We start from the raw sequence: 19,723 nt of genomic DNA, 5'->3' as shown, positions 1-19,723 counted from the left end.
GCCCTAGCGGCACCATTGCTGCTTGCGGTATAGGTATAGTTGGAGCAGCTGTTGTCCCCCCTTTTTTGGAACAAGCCGATATTTTTTCCGCTGACTGGTTTGAGCTTACAGCATGTGCACTTGTCACCTGGACACCTGAGACTAACGGGACCCAGCCGACCCTGAGTGCGCATGTGCAGTAGAGCCGACTGCAGCGAGGGGGCAGAAGATGGCGGAGAAAGTGCTCGGAGAGTCGGTGGCAGCAGTGAGCAGTGGCCAAACAGAACTGAATCAATCCGTATAAAAATATAAGGGAAGGTAGCAAAAAATAGAGAAACAGATACGTCCTGTAATTATTAAAGGGACTGTCTAATTATTGTTTTCCCATCAATTTTTCCCCCCTTTGGTGTGGGTTGAATTGTGCTGAGCTTTTTTTTCCAGAATATTCTGCCCCCATCATTTGTGTGACGGCGGTGCCGGTGAATGTGAGAAGCAGAATCGCTCGGGTCGGAGGACATGGCGAGCGACAAGCCGGCGCAGCCGGTAAACGCACAGCCTGCGGCTGCGGTTGGAGCGGGAGGCGGCGGTCTGGAGCTCGATCCCAAGCTGCAGCTACAGCCACAGCCAGCGGCGGCGGAGATGGTGGGTTCGATGGTGTCCATCTCCGGAATTAACCCGTCGGTGCCCATCAGGAATATAAAGATGAAATTCGCCGTTGTCATCGGTCTGATCCAAGTCGGGGAGGTCAGCAACAGGGACATCGTAGAAACTGTGCTCAACCTGGTGAGCTTTTCAAAGTGTTGGACGAAAACGTTTGCTAAAACTGTGTCCTTGAGTTCTGTAAAGGAGTGGGTGGAGGCTCGCTTTTTATAAAAGCAAAGAGTGGACGTGATTTGCTTGTCGCTGTGTTTCAAGAAATGGTGTTGTAAAAATAAGGAATTATATGTGGCATTATTGCCATCAGTTGCACCTGTTTAAAAGAGGTCAAGATGTAATTTTTAAATAATCATATTCCATATGCGCGCAAAAAAAATCTATGTCGTACCTAATTCGTGATCGTAAACCTGCAATAGGAAGGACACTAACTTAACAGCAGACTCTTGCTACTAAACAGCCGGGATCTGAAAAATAATGCCTTGATTTAGATTGATTTTTTTACATCTGGATCAGCCAGACTACGTTAGTGTAGATAGAACAACATTTTCTTTCATGAGTGACACCCTTTTAAAGCCAAGAGCTTTCTCTTTAAACTAGTTTCCTTGCGGTGTAAGACATCGGCACAGTCCTCCAGCGATCATAGTCGTTGTTTGTCTTCAGAAGTTGCAGCTTGAGTCCCAAAGGTCTTGACTAATGAATCAGATTTGCATTATTTGACTTTAGAGGGGGGTGCTCTAAAAGCGTATTGTGGTTTTTTTGAGGCGTACGTGTACCTGTTAACATTTTGGAAACTTGCTGCACGTTTGAAATTGACAAATAGCTGTAATGTTCACCTCAAATTAATCGGAAACTTGTCACTTGTGAAGATAGTGATTGAAAGAGATCACCAACATCCTGGAAACCACAAATTGATTAGTTTGTTATTGATTTCAGTGTAGTGCTCTCCATAAGAGTTAAACTCAAAGCTTAATTTCTTTGTAGGTTATTCTTTAAAAGTTTCCAAAGTTCTTACATAGAAAAGGCAAGTTTGTTCTTTTATTGAAAGGAATAATTAACAATTTTTCAGTAATAATTTCAAACTTACTTTTCCATGGCTTGATAAAACCATGGAATAACCCTGCATTGGATGAGGTGATTAAGTCATTCCAACTCTTGCAATTTTTTTGTAGCTCTGTATTTTTCCTCTTTTAAATATTTATCCTTTTTTGGAATGTACTGAATCTCCTCCTGTCACTATTTCAGGGAACACATTTCCAATCATAACAGCATGCTAAGTATTTTCCCTCGTATCATTTCTTGTTCTTTGCAAATTTTATTAAATATCCTCTAGTTACCAGTACTTCTATTAAAAGTAAGTTATTGTTCTATCACAGTGTGATTTGAATTTTGTGTTCAGTTACAGGGAGAGAGGAAAATGTCCAAGATTCATATTTTAAAGAGGGCATGAAAGCAGAATTAGCTAAAATGAACTGGCAAGTTGAAGTAAATGATCAGGCAGATGAGACACACTGGTGAAAAAATTGAGTTTGTTTTTGGAAATGTGGAACAGAGACAATTCTTTTGAGAAAGAATAACATCTGAGAGGCCGATGCATCATCTGTGGATAATTGAAAGAAGTTGAATAATTTAAAAAGTATGTATATATTTGTGCAGACAGGTGACAGATTCAAGATTGAATAGAATGTTGGGAGGGGGACAATTAATGATTGAAGGATTAACAGGGAAGAAAAAATGGAGTGCAAGATAAAGCTAACCTGAAATATAAAAACAGGTGAGAGGTTCTGTTTGCATTTAAAAAGAATGTTTAACATTTTGTTAAATCTGTAAAATGTTAGTCTAGTTAGCAATTGAAAACCTGGAGATGACAGGTGAAATAAACATCAGTGGATCCCAGAAATAGTTGTAAGTTGGGAGTTGTAACAGAGGAAGGAACTCGGAAAATTATAAATGACAGGGCAGTGTTTCTGATCAAATTTTTGAGCTGCAGGCTGACAAATCTCTGGGCCCTGATGGAATTCATTCTAACGTACTTAAAACAAAAAATAAGGTTAGTGAGTTAGATGAAATATCGGTTTTAATTTTCCGTAGTTCCTTATATCCAGAAAAGGCTGCTTTAGATTGACAAAGAGCAAATATGCCTTTTATTCAAAAAGAACAAAGAAGGCAAGAAACAACAAGATAGTTTCATCTATCATTGAAGAGTTGTGAGTGCTTCTTATTAAAGACATTATGAGCAGGGCACTGAGAAAAATTAAAAGATACGCAAAGTTATTTTAGTTTTTTGGAAGGTAAATAATGTTTGACAAACTTCTTTGACTTGTTTGAAGAAGTGATGTACAATGCTTAAATTAATTAAAATTGCATGATATCCAGGGGGAGCTGGCAATTGGATTTACAATTGACTTGATGGTAGGAAGCAGATGGTAATGATGAAAAACTGTTTTATTGATTGGTGGATTGTAACTACTGGTGTACCTTAGGGTTCAGTGGTGGGCTGTTGTTGTTTGGCATCTATGTTAGTGGTTTGGAAAAGAATGTACAAGGGATTATAGATAACTTTGCAGAATGTAACGTAGGTGGTATCATGGACCTTGAAGTGTAATCAAAAATGACAGGAGGATCTTGATCAGTTGAGAAAGTGGGACAAAGAAAGGTGAATAATGTTTAATTCAGTTAAGTCCAAATTATCACATTTTGGAGAATTAAATCAAGGCAAGACTTCCACGTTGAACAGTAGGGCCCTAGGGGTGTTGTGGGAGGTCAAGTACATGGTTCCATGAAAGTGGAGTCTCAGGTAGACAGGGTGGTGAAGAAGGCTTTTGGCACACTGGACTTAGTTGGGGCATTGAGTATAAAAGTTGCAAGGCCATGGTGTAGTTGTGCAAAATGCTGGTGAGACCACAGTTGAAGTGTTGTGTTCTGTTTTGATCACCCTGCATGGGAAAGATGTTATTAAGCCAGCAGGAATGAAGAAGGATTTGCAAAGATGTTGTGAAGACTTGAGGGACTGAGTTATAGGGAGAGTTTGACAGACAAGGAGTTTTCCTTGGTGCAGGATACTAAAAAGTGATGTTACAGAGGTGCATACAATCATGAGGAGCTTAGATAGGTTGAATGCACTCAGTCTTTTGCCTAGAGTTCATCAAATTGATAAAAAGGCGGCAGATTTTAAGGTGAGAGGAGAAAGATTTAACATGAACTTAAAGATCAACTTTTTTTTACACCGTATATAAATGTGGAATCAAGCACTTCTTCTGGTAGGTCAAATAAGAACATTTAAAAGAAAGTCCGTTAGCTATGTGTATCACATAAATGCTGTATCAAAGATTATTGCAGAAAATAAAAGCTGTAGGTGCAGGAGGTCATATTTTGGTGATAATGCAAGAGCAGCTGACTAACAGGAAATGAAGTAGGCGTAAGTAGATCAATTTCTGATTGGCAAGATATGATGTATTATGTGTATTATGGAGTTTGGTTTTGGAATCTTGCATTTTTACATTGTCTATAGTCTCTTTGGATGAAAACACTAACTTTAGAATCATAGAGCACTACAGCTCAAAAACAGACCCTTTAGCCTTCAGGATGAGGCTTTTCTTTCCAGGATGAAGGAGATGTCTTCCTTTTTTAAGCAAAGGGGCTTTCCTTCATCTGCCATCAACTCTGCTCTCAAACGCATCTCTCCTATTTCCTGCACATCTGCCCTCACCCCATCCACCCGCCACCCCACTCGGGATAGGGTTCCCCTTGTCCTTACCTACCACCCCACCAGCTTCCAGGTCCAACATATAATTCTCTGTAACTTCCGCCACCTCCAACGGGATCCCACTACCAAACATATTTTTCCCTCCCCCCCCCCCCCCCTTCTGCTTTCTGCAGGAATCGCTCCTTACGCGACTCCTTTGTCCACTCATCCCCCCCATCCCTTCCCACCGATCTCCCTCCTGGCACTTATCCTTGTAAACGGAACAAGTGCTACACCTGCCCTTACACTTCCTCCATCACCACCATTCAGGGCCCCAGACAGTCCTTCCAGGTGAGGCGACACTTCACCTGTGAGTCGGCTGGTATGGTATACTGAGTCTGGTGCTCCCGATGTGGCCTTTTATATATTGGCGAGACCCGACGCAGACTGGGAGACCGTTTCGTGGAACACCTACGCTCGGTCCGCCAGAAAAAGCAGGATCTCCCAGTGGCCACACATTTTAATTCCACATCCCGTTCCCATTCTGATATGTCTACCCATGGCCTCCTCTATTGTCAAAATGAATCCAAACTCAGGTTATACCGGCTGGGTAGCCTCCAACCTGATGGCATGAACATTGACTTCTCTAACTTCCGTTAATGCCCCTCCTCTCCTTCTTACCCCATTCCTCATATATTTAGTTGTTTGCCTGTTCTCCATCTCCCTCTGGTGCTCCCCCCCTCCTTTCTTTCTCCTGAGGCCTCCTGTCCCATGATCCTTTCCCTTCTCCAGCTCTGTATCACTTTCGCCAACCACCTTTCCAGCTCTTAGCTTCATCCCACTCCCTCCGGTCTACTCCTATCATTTCGCATTTCCCGCTCCTCCCTCTATTTTCAAATCTCTTACTATCTTTCCTTTCGGTTAGTCCTGACGAAGGGTCTTGGCCCGAAACATCGACGGCACTCCTCCTTATAGATGCTGCCTGGCCTGCTGCGTTGATCCAGCATTTTGTGTGTGTTGTTGTTTGAATTTCCAGCATCTGCAGATTTCCTCATGTTTGCCCTTTAGCTTTCTATAGTCCATGCTGAAATGTTGTCTACTCCCATCTAGACTATAGATCTCCATACCCTTCTCAATCACAAACTCATCCAATCTTCCCTTAAATGTTGTCGTTGAACCCATATCCACCATTTCACTGGCACCACTCTCTGAGTGAAGAAGCTCCCCCTAAGGTTCCCCTTGAATATTTCACCTTTAACTCTTAACCTATGACCCAAGTTCTGGTCTCACCCAATGTCAGTGGAAAAAGCCTGCTTATATTTACCCTATTTATACCTCATAGTTTTATATACTTCCTTCATTCTCCTGAGATTAATATCCTAACAATTCAACAGTTCCTTATAACTCAGATCTTCAAGTTGGCAACATTCTTGTAAACTTTCTCTGTATTCTTTCAGTCTTATTGATATATTTCTGCAGGCAGGTGACCAGAACTGCACACAATACTATGTGCCAAAATCTCTTTGTTTTACCGCACTCCTCAATACCCTACTGATCACTGTGTTGTCCTGCCCTGGCTTGTCTTCACAAAATGCACCACTTCACACTTGGAAATGCTTTTTATGTTATATAATCATGATTTTGTTGATGGAATTAATGTTTGTTTGACTAAGTTTGTGAACAATACAAAGATAGATGAAGGGGCAGGTAGTGTTGAGGAAGGAGGGAGTCAGCAGAAGGATTGAGATTAGGGGAATGGGCAAAGAAATGCTAGGTGGAATACAGTGTAGAGAAGTGTATTGTCATGCACTTTGGTAGAAAGAATAAAGGCGTAGACTATTTCCCAGTGGAGAGCAAATTCAGAAATTAGAAGTGCAAAGGGATTTGGGAGTCCTCATGCAGGATTTCTTAAAGCTTAACTTGCAGTTTGAGTTGGTGGTAAGGAAGGCAAATTAAATGTTAGCATTTTTTTGAGAGGATTAGAATATAAAAGCAGGGATGTACAGGTGTTTACCGCTTTATGACAGTTTACTTTACGCCACTTCACTTTTACGAAAGACCTACATTTGTATCTGTTTTCGCTAACTGAAAGAAATCCGAAGAGGATTTTTGCTTTTATGAAAAAAGGGCGCCCGCTTTAAACTTGTGTTTACCCCGAGAAAGACTACCATGACCGTAAAGCCTTGCGCGGGCAGGTGTGTGCGCATGCATGTAGATTTTTTTCTACAAGTCGGTTTTGGCTACATCTTCTCGATTCTAGTAAGTGAAACTACATTGTACATACATTATTTCTACTTTATATAGACTGTGTATTTATCATATCATTCCTGCTTTTACTATATGTTAGTGTTATTTTAGGTTTTATGTGCTGTCTGGTATGATTTGGTAGTTTTTTTTTGGGTCTGGGAATGCTCAAAAAATTTTCCCATATAAATTAATGGTAATTGCTTCTTCGCTTTACGCCATTTCGGCTTACGAAGGGTTTCATAGGAATGCTGTACTTTCCAATAGCAGGGGAAACCTGTACATGTAAAGTTGAAGCTTTATAAGGTGTTAATCAGACCACACTTAGAGTATTGTGAACAGTTTTGGACCCCTTATCTAAGAAAGGATGTGCTGGCTTTAGAGCGGGCCCAGCAGAGGTTCACGAGAGTTATCCTAGGAAAAATTGTGTTAACATATGAGTGTTTCATAGTTCTAGACCTCTATTCTCTAGTGTTAGGAATGCGGGATGGGTGGAGGGGGGTGTGTTTTCATTGAAACCTATCAAATATTCAAAGGTCTAGATAAACTGTATATGGAGAGGATGCTTCCTATAGCTGGGGAGTCTGGGACCAGAGAACACAGCCTCACAATAAAGTGGAGTTTGCTAGGTTCTTGATTAGTCAGGGTGTCAAACCTTATGGGGAGAAGGCAGGAGAATGGAGTTGAGGGTGATTACCTTAAGACCATAAGACATTGGTCCTCAACCACCGGGCCATGAGGAAACAATGTGATTTGTCGATATGAAATGATATGAGTCAACTGCACCTTTCCGCATTCCCCGACTGTTGAACTTGAATGCACGCGAGGTGATTACGCACACGCGGTCATTACCCATGGGAGGTCATCAGTCGCCTAAACGCAGTGATACTCTCGTGCCAGGGATCACTGGTTGGCCTTGGGTCACCGGCCGCCTTGTGTTGCTGGCGAGATGTGCTGTTGCTACTGGCCTAGAGCGTGGACAGATGGGCGCCGCCTCTAAGCACACCCGAATGTTTGTGGGGAACGCGGTGCTAAAATATTTGCAGACAACCTAATTTGGGTTCAGAGTTTCGTAAGTAGCAAAGCTGCTACCTCACTGCAATCTACTGAAAGTCATCCCTCGAGACAAACTTGTTGGCCGATAGAATCTACAAGGAGGGTACACTCCCTGTCACACTCCTCGCTCGGTCGGTCGCTCTTTCTGGACTGCAATTGCTGCGGCCCCGGTACAAGGACCTCCAGCTCTTACCTTGTCCTCTCACCCCACCCACGACCAGCCACACCTGGCCAAGGCGTCTAGCGGCAGGCGGGCGGGAGGCTGTCTAATGAGGCAACAAAGCCCTCAAAACTGCTTCAGTACCTTGAGTCCAAGCACCCTGCACTCAAAGACAAACCTGTTGAGTTTTCTGAGCGGAAGAAACATGACAGAAGCAAGTGCTGAGAGCCATGAAAACTAAATTGAGGAATAGACTGGACATAAGGTACCGCCTTTGAATATCGCTGTATTCTGGTCCCGATTACCCCCCCCCCCGCCCCCGGTCAGCCAGTCCGCAAGAATATTGTCAATGTTAAACCGGTCCGTGGTGTAAAAAAGGTTGGTGACCCCTGCCATAAAATATAGGGGCCATTTGGCCCATCAAGTTCTGCTCTGCTATTTCATTTCAGATGATCCAACTTTCCTCTTAGTCCCAATCTCCTACCTTCTCCCCATATTCCTTCACGTTCTGAGCAATCAATACAGGTAGTCTATCACCCTCTGTATTAAATATACATAACGTGGTCTCCATAGCTGGCAGTGGCAAAGAATCCCACAGATTCACCACTGTGGCTAAAGAAATTCCTTATTCCTTTAAATCTCTACTCTAAAATGATGCCCCTTTATTTTGAGGCTGTGTCCTCTGGTCTTAGACTCTCCCATCATAGGAAACAAATCAGCTGTGATGGAATGGTGGAGCAGACATGATGGGCTGAATGGCCTAATTCTGCTCTTAATTCTGTGGTTAAATTGTCTTATAAATGTCTGCTCTAAACATAAATGTACCTCCCAAAGTGTGGTCTTCAGGATTAGGCAAATCTTCAGCTGAGCATTTATTGCCTAATCATTTGTAAAAGTTTAGCTTAATGTACTACCTTTTGTATTCCAAGCCTCAGATTCTACAAGTAGCAACACTGAATTATTGCTATTTCAACTTTTTGTGCTGCCTAATGTATGTTTATGCTGCCTGTGTAACATTGCAACATTTATTATACATTTAGTGACCACTTTATTAGGTACACCTGTACACCTGCTCATTAATGCATATCAGCCATTCATAAGGCACCAACTCAGTGCATAAAAGTATGAAGACATGGTCAAGAGATTCAGATGTTGTTCAGACCAAACATCAGAATGAGGAAGAAATGTGATCTAAGTGACTTTGACCATGGAATGACTGTTGGTGCCAGGTGGGGTGGTTTGAGTATCTCAGAAACTGAGGATCTCCTGGGATTTTCATGCACCACAGTCAATAGCAACACCCTCCTCCAAATTCTAGCAAATACATAAGTATTTGCACATCCATGTTGCTCAGTTTCTTGTTGTCTTGTCCTTGCTGTTTCTGAGCTGTCCTTTGTTATTTGTCACTTCAGGTCTCTACAGACTGTATCTCATGTCTCATATTTTGTTGTGGTGTCCATACCTCTGTCAAATCAGTTTAAATCAGTTTCAAATTAGGGAGAATACATGTACCTCTTAGTAACTGTGATAAAATTCTGGGTATTAGGGGATACAATTAATTACCAATACTAGTTATTTGCATTTTTAAAATTTGGAATATATAATAATGAACACTGAGTACAGAGAGAAAAAAATAACTTCTGTCATGTGGGTGGTAGAAAAATAAAGGTATGAATCTTTGGTTTAATCACTTCCCACAAAAGGTGAGGTATCAGAGGATTGGAGGATAGACACTGTTGTTCTGCTGTTCAAGAAAGGCTCTATAAATAAACCAGGATAAATAAATAAATAGGCTAGTGAACCTGACATCAGTAGTGGGAAAGCTTATTGGAAGGTATTCTGAGGGACCGGATATACATGTATTTGGATAGACATGGACTGGTTAAGGATAGTCAGCATGGCTTCATGTGTGGTAGATCATGTGTAACCAATCTTATGGGGTTTTTCAAGGAAGTTACCAAGAAAGTAGATGAAGGCAAGGCGGTGGATATTGTCTATGTGGACTTTAGTAAGGCAGTTGACAAGGTCCCACATGGGAAGTTGCTCAGGAGCTTTAGTCTCTTGGCATTCAAGATGAGGTAATAAATTGGATTAGGCATTGGCTTTGTGGGAGAAGCCAGAGAGTGGTAATAGATGGTTGCCTCGCTGAATGAACGCCTGTATCTTGTGGAGCGCCCCGTGGATCGGTGCTAGGTCCATCGTTGTTTGTCATCTATATCACTCATCTGGATGATAATCTGGTTAACTGGATCAGCAAATTTGTGGATGACACCAAGGTTGGGAGTGTAGTAGACAGCGAGGAAGGCTATTATGACTTGTAGAGGGATCAACATCAGCTGGAAAAATGGGCTGAAAAATGGCAGATGAAATTTAATGCAGACAACTGTGAAGATTTGCATTTCAGTAGGACCAACCAGGTAGGTTTTACAAGTCGAGTCACTTTTTATTGTCATTTTGACCATAACTGCTGGTACAGTACACAGTAAAGACGAGACTGTTTTTCAGGACCATGGTGCTACATGAACCAGTACAAAAACTATACTGAACTACGTGAAAACAACACAGAGAAAAACTACACTAGACTACAGACCTACCCAGGACTAAAGTGAACAAGACATTGCAGGCAATGCAATAAATAATAAACAAGACAATAGGCAAAGTAAAGGGCAGTAAATTGGTGTTAGTCCAGGCGCTGGGTATTGAGTAGTCTAATAGCCTCGGGGAAGAAACTGTTACATAGTCTGGTTGTGAGAGCCGGAATGCTTTGGTGCCTTTTCCCAGATGGCAGTAGGGAGAAGAGTTTGTATGAGGGGTGTGTCGGGTCCTTCATAATGCTGTTTGATTTGCTGATGCAGCATGATGTGTAAATTTCCATAATGGCGGGAAGAGAGACCCCGGTGATCTTCTCAGCTGACCTCACTATCCGCTGCAGAGTCTTGCGATCCGAGATGGTGCAATTTCCGAACCAGGCAGTGATGCAGCTGCTCAGGATGCTCTCAGTACAATTCCTGTAGAATGCGATGAGGATTGGGGGGGGGGTGGGAGATGGACTTTTCTCTGCTATGGAGCTGGTGTTGAGGGACCAGGTGTGATTCTCTGCCAGGTGAACACCAAGAAATTTGGTGTTCTTAACGAACTCTACTGAGGAGCCATTGATGCTTAGCGGGGAGTGGTTGCTCCTTGCTCTCCTGAAGTCAACAACCATCTCTTTTGTTTTGTTCACATTCAGAGACAAGTTGTTGGCTCTGCACCAGTCCGTTAGCTGCTGCACCTCCTTTCTGTATGCTGACTCATTGTTTTTGCTGATGAGACCCACCACGGTTGTGTCATTGGTGAACTTGATGATGCAGTTTGAGCTGTGTGTTGCAGCACAGTCATGGGTCAGCAGAGTGAACAGCAGTGGGCTGAGCACACAGCCCTGGGGGCCCCCCGTGCTCAGTGTGATGGTGTTGAAGATGCTGCCTCCGATCTAGACTGATTGAGGTCTCCCAGTTAGGAAATCTACCACCCAGTTGCATAGGGAGGTGTTCAGGCCCAGTAGGCTCAGCTTTCCAATCAGTTTCTGAGGGATGATTGTGTTGAATGCTGAACTGAAGTCTATGAACAGCATTCAAGCTTACGTGTCTTTTCTTGTCCATGTGGGTTAGGGCCAGGTGGAGGGTGATGGCAATGGCGTCATCTGTTGAGCAGTTGGGATGGTTCGCAAACTGCAGGGGTTCCAGTGAGGGGGGCAGCAGGGTCTTGATGTGCCTTATGACGAGCCTCTCAAACCACTTAATGATGATGGATGTGAGTGTAATGGGACGGTAGTCATTGAGGCAGGACACTGAAGACTACTTCGGCACAGGGATGATAGTGGCAGCCTTGAAGCATGTTGGAACGTTGGCACTGCTCAGGGAGATGTTGAAGATATCATTGAGAACATCTACTTGCTGGTCTGCACATCCTCTAAGCACCCTACACAGTGAACAGTAGAGCACTGAGGTGTGCGATAAAACAAAGGGTTCTGGGAATACGGGTCTATAATTTGTTGGAAGTGGTATCACAGGTAGATAGGGTTATTGAAAAAGCTTTTGGCACATTGGCCTTCTTAAATCAAAGTATTGAGTACAGGAGATAGGATATTATGTTGAAGCTGTATAAGACATTGGCAAGGCCTTTTTTGGAGTATTGTGTGTAGCTTTTGCCACTTACCTACAGGAAGGACGTAAATAAGGTTGAAGAAAGTACAGAGAAAATTTACAAGGATGTTGCTGGGTCTGGAGGATCTGAGTTATAAAGTAAGATTGAATAGATTAGGACTATATTCCTTGGAATATAGCAGATTGAGAGGACTGTGATAGAGGTATTCAAAATTATGAGAGCTATAGATAGGATAAATGCAAACAGGCTTTTTCCACTGTGGTTGGGTGGGACTACAACCAGAGGTTATGGATTAAGGGTGAAAGGTGAAAAGTTTAAGGGGAACATGAGGGGAATAGTTCACTCACAAGGTCGTGAAAGTGTGGAATGATCTGTCAGTACAAGTGGTGCATACAAGCTCGATTCCAATGTATAAGCAAAGTTTGGATGCGTACATGAATGGTAGGGGTATGGAGGGCTGTGTTCCCGGTTGGTGCAGGTTGATGGGAGTAGGCAGTTTAATTGGTTTGGCACAGACTAGATGGGCCATAGGGCCTGCTTCTGTGCTGTACTTTTCTAATACTCCATGATTCTATCACTAGTTAGCCTACCTGTGAGGGCTGTAATTGTCAGTCTCTCACTGTACAGTCTAGTCATTATTAGGGTTTTATCTTGTGAAGCAATGGTTTCAATACCCTCAGAATCTGTAATCTCCTATTCTTTTTCATTTATCTAACTGCATATTAGCAAGTCCTCTCTATAGCTGGGTCTTATCCTGACATTAATACAGTGGATTCCGGTTAACTGGGACACATCAGGACCCTTGCATTTTGTTCCACTTAAGCAGCTGACTCAATTGGCTGAAGTTTTGTGGAAACACATAGAACATTGAAAATCTTCAGCACAATATGGGCCCTTCGGCCCACAATGCTGTGCCGAGTATGTACTTACTTTAAAAATTACGTAGTGTTACCTACAGCCTTCTATTTTTCTAAGCTCCACGTACCTATCCAAGAGTCTCTTAAAGTCTCTATATTGTATCTGCCTCTACCACTGTTCTACGCACTCACCACTCTCTGCGTAAAAAAAAAACTTGCCCTTGATATCTCCTTCATACCTATTTCCAAGCACCTTAAAACTGTGACCTCACATGTTTGCCATTTCAACCCTGGAAAAAGCCTCTGACTATCCACACGATCAATGCCTCTCATCATCTTATACACCTCTATCAGGTCAACTCTCATCCTCTGTCACTCCAAGGCCAAGTTCACTCAAGCTATTCTTATAAGGCATGCTCCCCAACCCAGGCAACATCCTTGTAAACCTCCTCTGTACCCTTCCTATGGTTTCCACATCCTTCCTGTAGTGAAGTGACCAGAACTGAGCACAGTACTCCAAGTGGGGTTTGGCTAAGGTCCTGTATATCTGTGACATTACCTCTTGAAGTCAATCCCACAGTTGGAAGGCCAGTACACTGTAAGCCTTCTTAACCGCATAGTCAACCTACACAGCAGCTTTCAGTGTTCTGTAGACTCAGACCCCAAAATCCCTCTGATCCTCCACACTGCCAAGAGTCTTACCATTATACTATATTCTTCCATCATATTTGACCTCCCAAAATGAACCACCTCACCCTTATCTGGGTTGAACTCCATCTGCCAGTTCTCAGCCCAGTTTTACATCCTATTGATGACCCGCTGTAATCTCTGACAGCCCTCCACAATGTCCACAACAACCCCAACCTTTGTGTCATCAGCAAATTTACTAATCCATCCCTCCATTTCCTCATGCAGGTCAATTATAAAAATCACGAAGACAAAGAGGTACCAGAGCAGATCCCTGATGCACACCACTGGTCACCTAGCTCCATGCAGAATATGACCCATCTACAACCACACTTGGTCTTCTATGGGCAAGCCAAAAGCAAGATCCCCTTGGATCTCATGACTCCTTACTTTCTCAATAAGCCTTACATGGAGTACCTTATCAAATACCTTGCTGAAATCCATATGCACTACATCTGTTGCTCTACCTTCATCAATGTGTTTAGTCACATCCTCAAAAAATTCAATCAGGCTCATAAGGCACGACCTGCCTTTGATAAAGCCATGCTTCTTCAAATGTTTATAAATCCTGCCCGTCAGAATTTTCTTCATCAACTTACCAACCACTGAAGTAAGACTCACTGATCTCTAATTTCCTGGACTATCTCTATTCGCTTTCTTGAATAAGGGAAGAACATCTGCAACCCTCCAATCCTATGGAATCTCTCCTATTCCCATTGATGATGCAAAGATCATTGCCAGAGGCTTAACAATCTCTTCCCCCACCTCCCACAGTAGCCTGGGGTATTAGTCTAATCCCACCCAGTGACTTATCCAACTAGATGCTTTCCAAAAGCTCCAGAACATCATCTTTCTTAACGTCTGTATGCTCAAGCTTTTCAGTCCGCTGTAAGTCAATCCTACAATCACCAAGGTCCTTTTCCGTAGTGAATACTTAAGCAAAGTACTCATTAAGTACCTCAGCTACATCCTCCGGCTCCATTCACACTTTTCCATTGTCACACTTGATTGGTCCCATTCTCTCACGTGTTATCCTCTTGCTCTTCACATACTTGGAGAATGCCTTGGAGTTTTCCTTAACTTTGCTCGCTAAGGCCTTCTCATGTCCCTTTCTTGCTCTCCTACATACTTAAGTGCCTTCTTGTAGGTCTCTACCATTACCTAGTTTTTTGAACATTTTGTAAGCTTTTTTTCTTGACTAGATTTTCTACAGTCTTTGTACACCGTGGTTCCTGTACCCTCTCATCCTCTCCCTGTCTCATTGGAACGTACCTATGCAGAACACCACACAAATAGTTTAAAAACGTATAAAAAAAAGTAGTGTTTAACTGTTTAATAAATTATGTATTTAAAAAAATACAGAACAAATTAGAACACTACCATTGCTTTGCTCTCTCTACAAAGTCTTTATTACAGAATGCTGTAGTTTGTCGGAATGTTGAGACTCCTTTTGACGTTCAGTACGTAAATTAATTTTTGTTGCATTCTTACATTATATATTTCTTCCTACTCTGCCAAGTGACAAATATTCTGACCTCTGAAGCATATGATCAAGGAAATTCTTAATGCTCTTCTTTGAGTGCAATTAGATAGATGGATTTGTAACATGCATGACTAGGTAGAACATATTTCTTGAATTGCCAGAAATTCTTATCTTCTCTGCCAATTCTAATCAGATCTTCCATAGCACCCTATTCATATTTTTCTTAGTTTCTATTCAATTATTTATTGTTTAAGTAGATAATTGTTATATGAAAGCTGTGGAAAATTCGAAGAAGTGAAGATATATGAGGATGTTGCTAGGATTAGAACACCAAAACTGTGGGAGATGTAGGTCAGACTAGGCCTTTATTTCTTGGAAGTTAAGAGAATGAGGGGTGACATTGTATTTAAAATAATGAGAGGAGTTGATAAGGTGGGTGATAGCACTTTTCCTTATGGTAGGGGTGCCCAAACCAGGGGTGGGATAGGTTGAGGGTGAGAAAGGAGGAACTTAAAAGGAGCCCAAGCGGTACTGAGTACATAGAATGAATTGCCAGCAGAAGTGGTTGAGGCAGGTACTATTGTGTAATTTAAGAAGCATTTGGGTAGGTATACAGAGAGGAGAGTCTTAGTGCAGGTAATTGGGACTGGCTGGGGAGCACTGTAATTAGCATGGACTTGCTAAGCTAGAAGGCCTGTATCTGTGTAGCATTTTTCTATGACTATAAATAATGTACTAGATTTTGTAAGCACATGCTGGCAGTTCCATGCATAACACTAGCAATTACTGAATAAAAACCAGTAAGTCTGAAAATCGCTGGCAGATTTTCAATGGTGATTTGCTGATTGTGTTCCTCGAATCTAGTGGTGGAGTACAAAACTGCAACATTCGTCCAATGCTGATGCTTGTGAATTCACCAGGAGGTGTTCACTAGGTTTGCTTCTCTTCATTTTTTTTTTGTTTGATATTTGTGAAGTATTTGTGAGTTTTAGAAATATTTAGTGTTTTGTTAGCTTTGATAGTCTGTTAAACCAGGAGGTGTAATATAGCCAACCGTCAGACTATTGTTTCATGGGTTGGTCAAGTTTTGGACTTGTAAATAATTTTTTATGTGGTACTACTAATATTTTCAGAATTAACTTGTGACATGTGTACCAGATCTAGATTTTCATGGGCCAAGGAGCTTGGGCATTGTCACTGACTGCAATTTTTGAGTTAATAACTTGTTCTTTCACCAGAACTGCTGCTTGAACTGCATCATATTTTCAGACTTTGAACTTCTGCGGGATTTGCTTTTTTTCACATTTTAAATGTTACTTTCTTTATATATGCTACGTAGCTAATTTTGTACCCTAGCTATTTACCTGTTATCCTCCTGAGCCCTCCCAGTCTTCAAGTATGATCTTGGCTGTTGTTGCAACACTAGTTTATATTTGTTACTTAGTCTTTCTACTGTTTTTTGCCATCCTCAAAGCTGTTCTTCTGTTTTATTGCATAGGGGGTTTCTTGTGATGCTATCTTCTATGCTTGCTCAACCTGTACTATTTTTATATTTTAGTACTATATATGTACTACTTTTAGCATTTTAAGATTAAATCAATCCTATTTAAAAATGCATTTTAAGTAGTTTGGGCTATGTGGTGAGCTTTCAAAGGTCATCAGGCCATGGTCACAGCTGTATGCTGCTTAAGATATCCTTGCCTTGGCCCAATATCTTTGCTTACTCGCTGAAGGTTGGGCCATTTGGCTCTCTGCCTATGGAAAAGTTAAGTGGGAGGTGGAGAGAAGGCTGGGTCCAGCAGAATGTGGTCGAGCGAGTGAAATGTTTTTAGAAATATTTGCTAAGGTTCCAACTAGCAATTGTATCACAAAAGTGCTTTATAAAGTTCATTTGGAATCGTTGTTGACCATTTCAGTAAAGTATGGACATTCTTCATTGTGTTGTATGTTGTGCTATATTGGTTTTACAGTACAGTTTTTTTTAAATAATTGTTTTATATCCTTTAGGTATTGATAATAAGGGGAGGGGTCTTAGTAATAATAATATCATTGAATGTTAAGGATAAGTGATGGTTAGCGACTCTCTTGTTTAAGTTGATTATTTGCCATTTTTCTGGTACGAATGTTACTTGCCACTCAACAGCCTGTTGCCTGCATGTTTTCTGGTTCACATGGACCAAAATAATAAGTCTTGGAAATTGGTTTAACTCAAATGAGTTTAAAATCATCCACGGCAAGTAATTCTAATTTAAAAATTTCTCAAATGATTTGTGGTAAATGATTATTTCAATAAGTGAACCAGTGCCTTTGGTTAATATCTGAATGTAGATTAGTTATTTGTGCCTCAGCATTAAATAGGTAATAATCTCATTGGATTGGGGACTTTTATACATTATGTATGAATAAGTAGATAGTTTGTTGGAATTAAGATTCCTAGGTATAACCATTGCTTGAAAACTGACCAAGAATTTGATTTTTTTTGTCATTTGTGCAAGTGCAATGAGCTATTGGTACATTGAAAATCTTGCTTGCAGCAGCACCACTTGCACATTTATTAAGAGAGCACAGCAAATTATATGTAAATTGGATATAAAGTAAATAAGACAGTGAAGAAAATTACTGTGTAAAACAACACATTAATGAAAAGTTCAATTTAGAAACATTGTGGTGTATGAAGTGATGCATAGATTTTTTTATCATTAGGTATTATTAGGGTTGTGCAAACCAGTCCAAGAACTTGATAATTGTAGGAACCTGTTGCATTTAAGGCTTCTGTACCTCCTGCCTGATAGTAGCACCGAGAAGGCAGCATGGCCTGGATGGTGGGATCCTGATGATTGATGCCATTTTCTTTAGGAAGCATCTTCTTGAGATGCTTTCTATCCTGTTTGATGGAAGAAGAGGGGTGGTGGTCAGCACTGGCTCAAAACTCAGTTGAGTCTGCCACATAAATATTGCAGCTAATAATGATTGGGTATTCTGTGATGAACCTACCCCCACCCCTAACATCCCAAAGTCTTCCAGCATTTACAAGGCACCAAATCTTATCTGGATAAACGTGGTGCTAACAACTCTAAAGAAGCTAAACATCATCCAGCATAAAGCAGCCTGTTTGGCTGGCATTACATCAACAATCCTAAGCATTCATTTCAGTTGCCACTAGTGTGGTGTTTACCACCTACCTATTTGCTTTGACATCTCTGACGGCTCTTTCCGAGCCTGTGACCTCTGTCAGTAAACATGAGAAAGGGAACAAATTGCAATATTTTTCTTGACTTGAAAATATACTGCAGATCTTTTGTCTTTGGGTTTAAGTTATGGTGTCTCTTCCCCACCAGTACTATAAAAGTAACAGCAGTTAATGATCAGCAGTAATGGGGGAAAAAATCCCTGGTCAGATACAGTTTTGGAAAAAAAATCTCTGAATAGTATGTTTTATACAATGTGTAATATTTTATGTTAAATGTCACTGCCTTTAATGAAATAAATATAAAAACTATTTAAAATTGAGCAAAGGAGTGTGTTCAGCTGTTCACTTACTACTGTACAATGTTTCAAAATTATCTGAAATACAGAGGCGTTCTAGATAAACAGAGTAACAGGTTGAACAAAGATTACCAGGATATGTGAACAATGCTGTGGTTGCCATTATTCTTCTTATGCCCTGTGAATGAAAATTATTTTAAAATTCATTATGTATTCTTTCCTGTTTCAGCTCAGGGTACTCTCATATGTATTTGTTAACAAAGGAGATGACACACATGTTCAGGGTCACAAGAAAGCACTTTATATTAGAACTAACACAAATGTAATACAGAAAGAAAGAAAATCAGATCTCCATAGCAGTATAGAAATGAAAATAGAAACATAGAAACAGAAAACCTATAACACAATACAGGCCCTTCAGCCCACAAAGCTGTGCCAAACGTGTCCTTACCTTAGAAATCACCTGGGTTACCCATAGCTCTCTATTTTTCTAAGCTCCATATACCTATCCAGAAGTCTCTTAAAAGATCCTATTGTAGCCACTCCACCACCGTCACCAGCAGCCCATTCAATGCACTCACCACTCTCTACATTTAAAAAAAACTTAACCCTGACATCTCCTCTGTACCTACTTCCAAGCATCTTAAAACTGTGCCTTCTCGTGCTAGTCATTTCAGCCCTGGGAAAAAAGCCTCTGACTATCAACACAATCAATGCCTCTCATCATCCTATACACCTCTATCAGATCACCTCTCATACTCCGTCGCTCCAAGGAAAAAGGCTGAGTTCACTCAACCTATTCTCAAAAGGCATGCTCCCCAATCTAGGCAACATCCTTGTAAATCTCCTCTGCACCCTTTCTATGGTTTCCACATCCTTCCTGTAGTGAGGTGACCAGAACTGAGCACAGTACACCAAGTGGGGTCTGACTAGGGTCCTATATAGATGCAACAATACCTCAATCATAAACTCAATCCCACGATTGATGAAGACCAATGCACCATTTGGTTTCTTAACGTGCGCAGTACTTTGAGTGTTTTATGGACTTGGACCCTAAGATCCCTCTGATCCTCCACACTGCCAAGAGTCTTACCGTTAATAATATGTTCTGCCATCATATATGACCTACCAAAATGAACCACCACACACATAGCTGGGTTGAACTCCATTTTCCAGTTCTTAGCCCAGTTTTGCATCCTATCAATGTCCTGCTGTAACCTCTGACAGCCCTCCACACTATCCACAACACCTCCAACCTTTGTGTTGTCTGCAAATTTACTAACCCATCC

At 41.4% G+C, this 19,723-nt stretch overlaps 1 protein-coding gene across 2 annotated transcripts in view; it reads left to right on the top strand.

The window, feature by feature from the left end:
• Positions 1-207: 207 nt before the first annotated feature.
• nbeaa (neurobeachin a) overlaps positions 208-19,723 on the top strand; it is a 790,167-nt gene continuing 770,651 nt past the window's right edge. For both annotated transcript variants that reach the window (XM_059964072.1, XM_059964073.1), the window contains exon 1: positions 208-762. In XM_059964072.1, the coding sequence (XP_059820055.1) occupies positions 496-762 (267 nt within the window). In that variant the 5' untranslated portion in view covers positions 208-495. The remainder of the gene's footprint in view (positions 763-19,723) is intronic.

Source organism: Hypanus sabinus, chromosome 3 (assembly GCF_030144855.1).
Source record: "Hypanus sabinus isolate sHypSab1 chromosome 3, sHypSab1.hap1, whole genome shotgun sequence".
Taxonomy (NCBI): Eukaryota; Metazoa; Chordata; class Chondrichthyes; order Myliobatiformes; family Dasyatidae; genus Hypanus; species Hypanus sabinus.
Note: the sequence above shows the minus strand (reverse complement) of the source record. Positions and strands in the feature narration are given on the sequence as shown.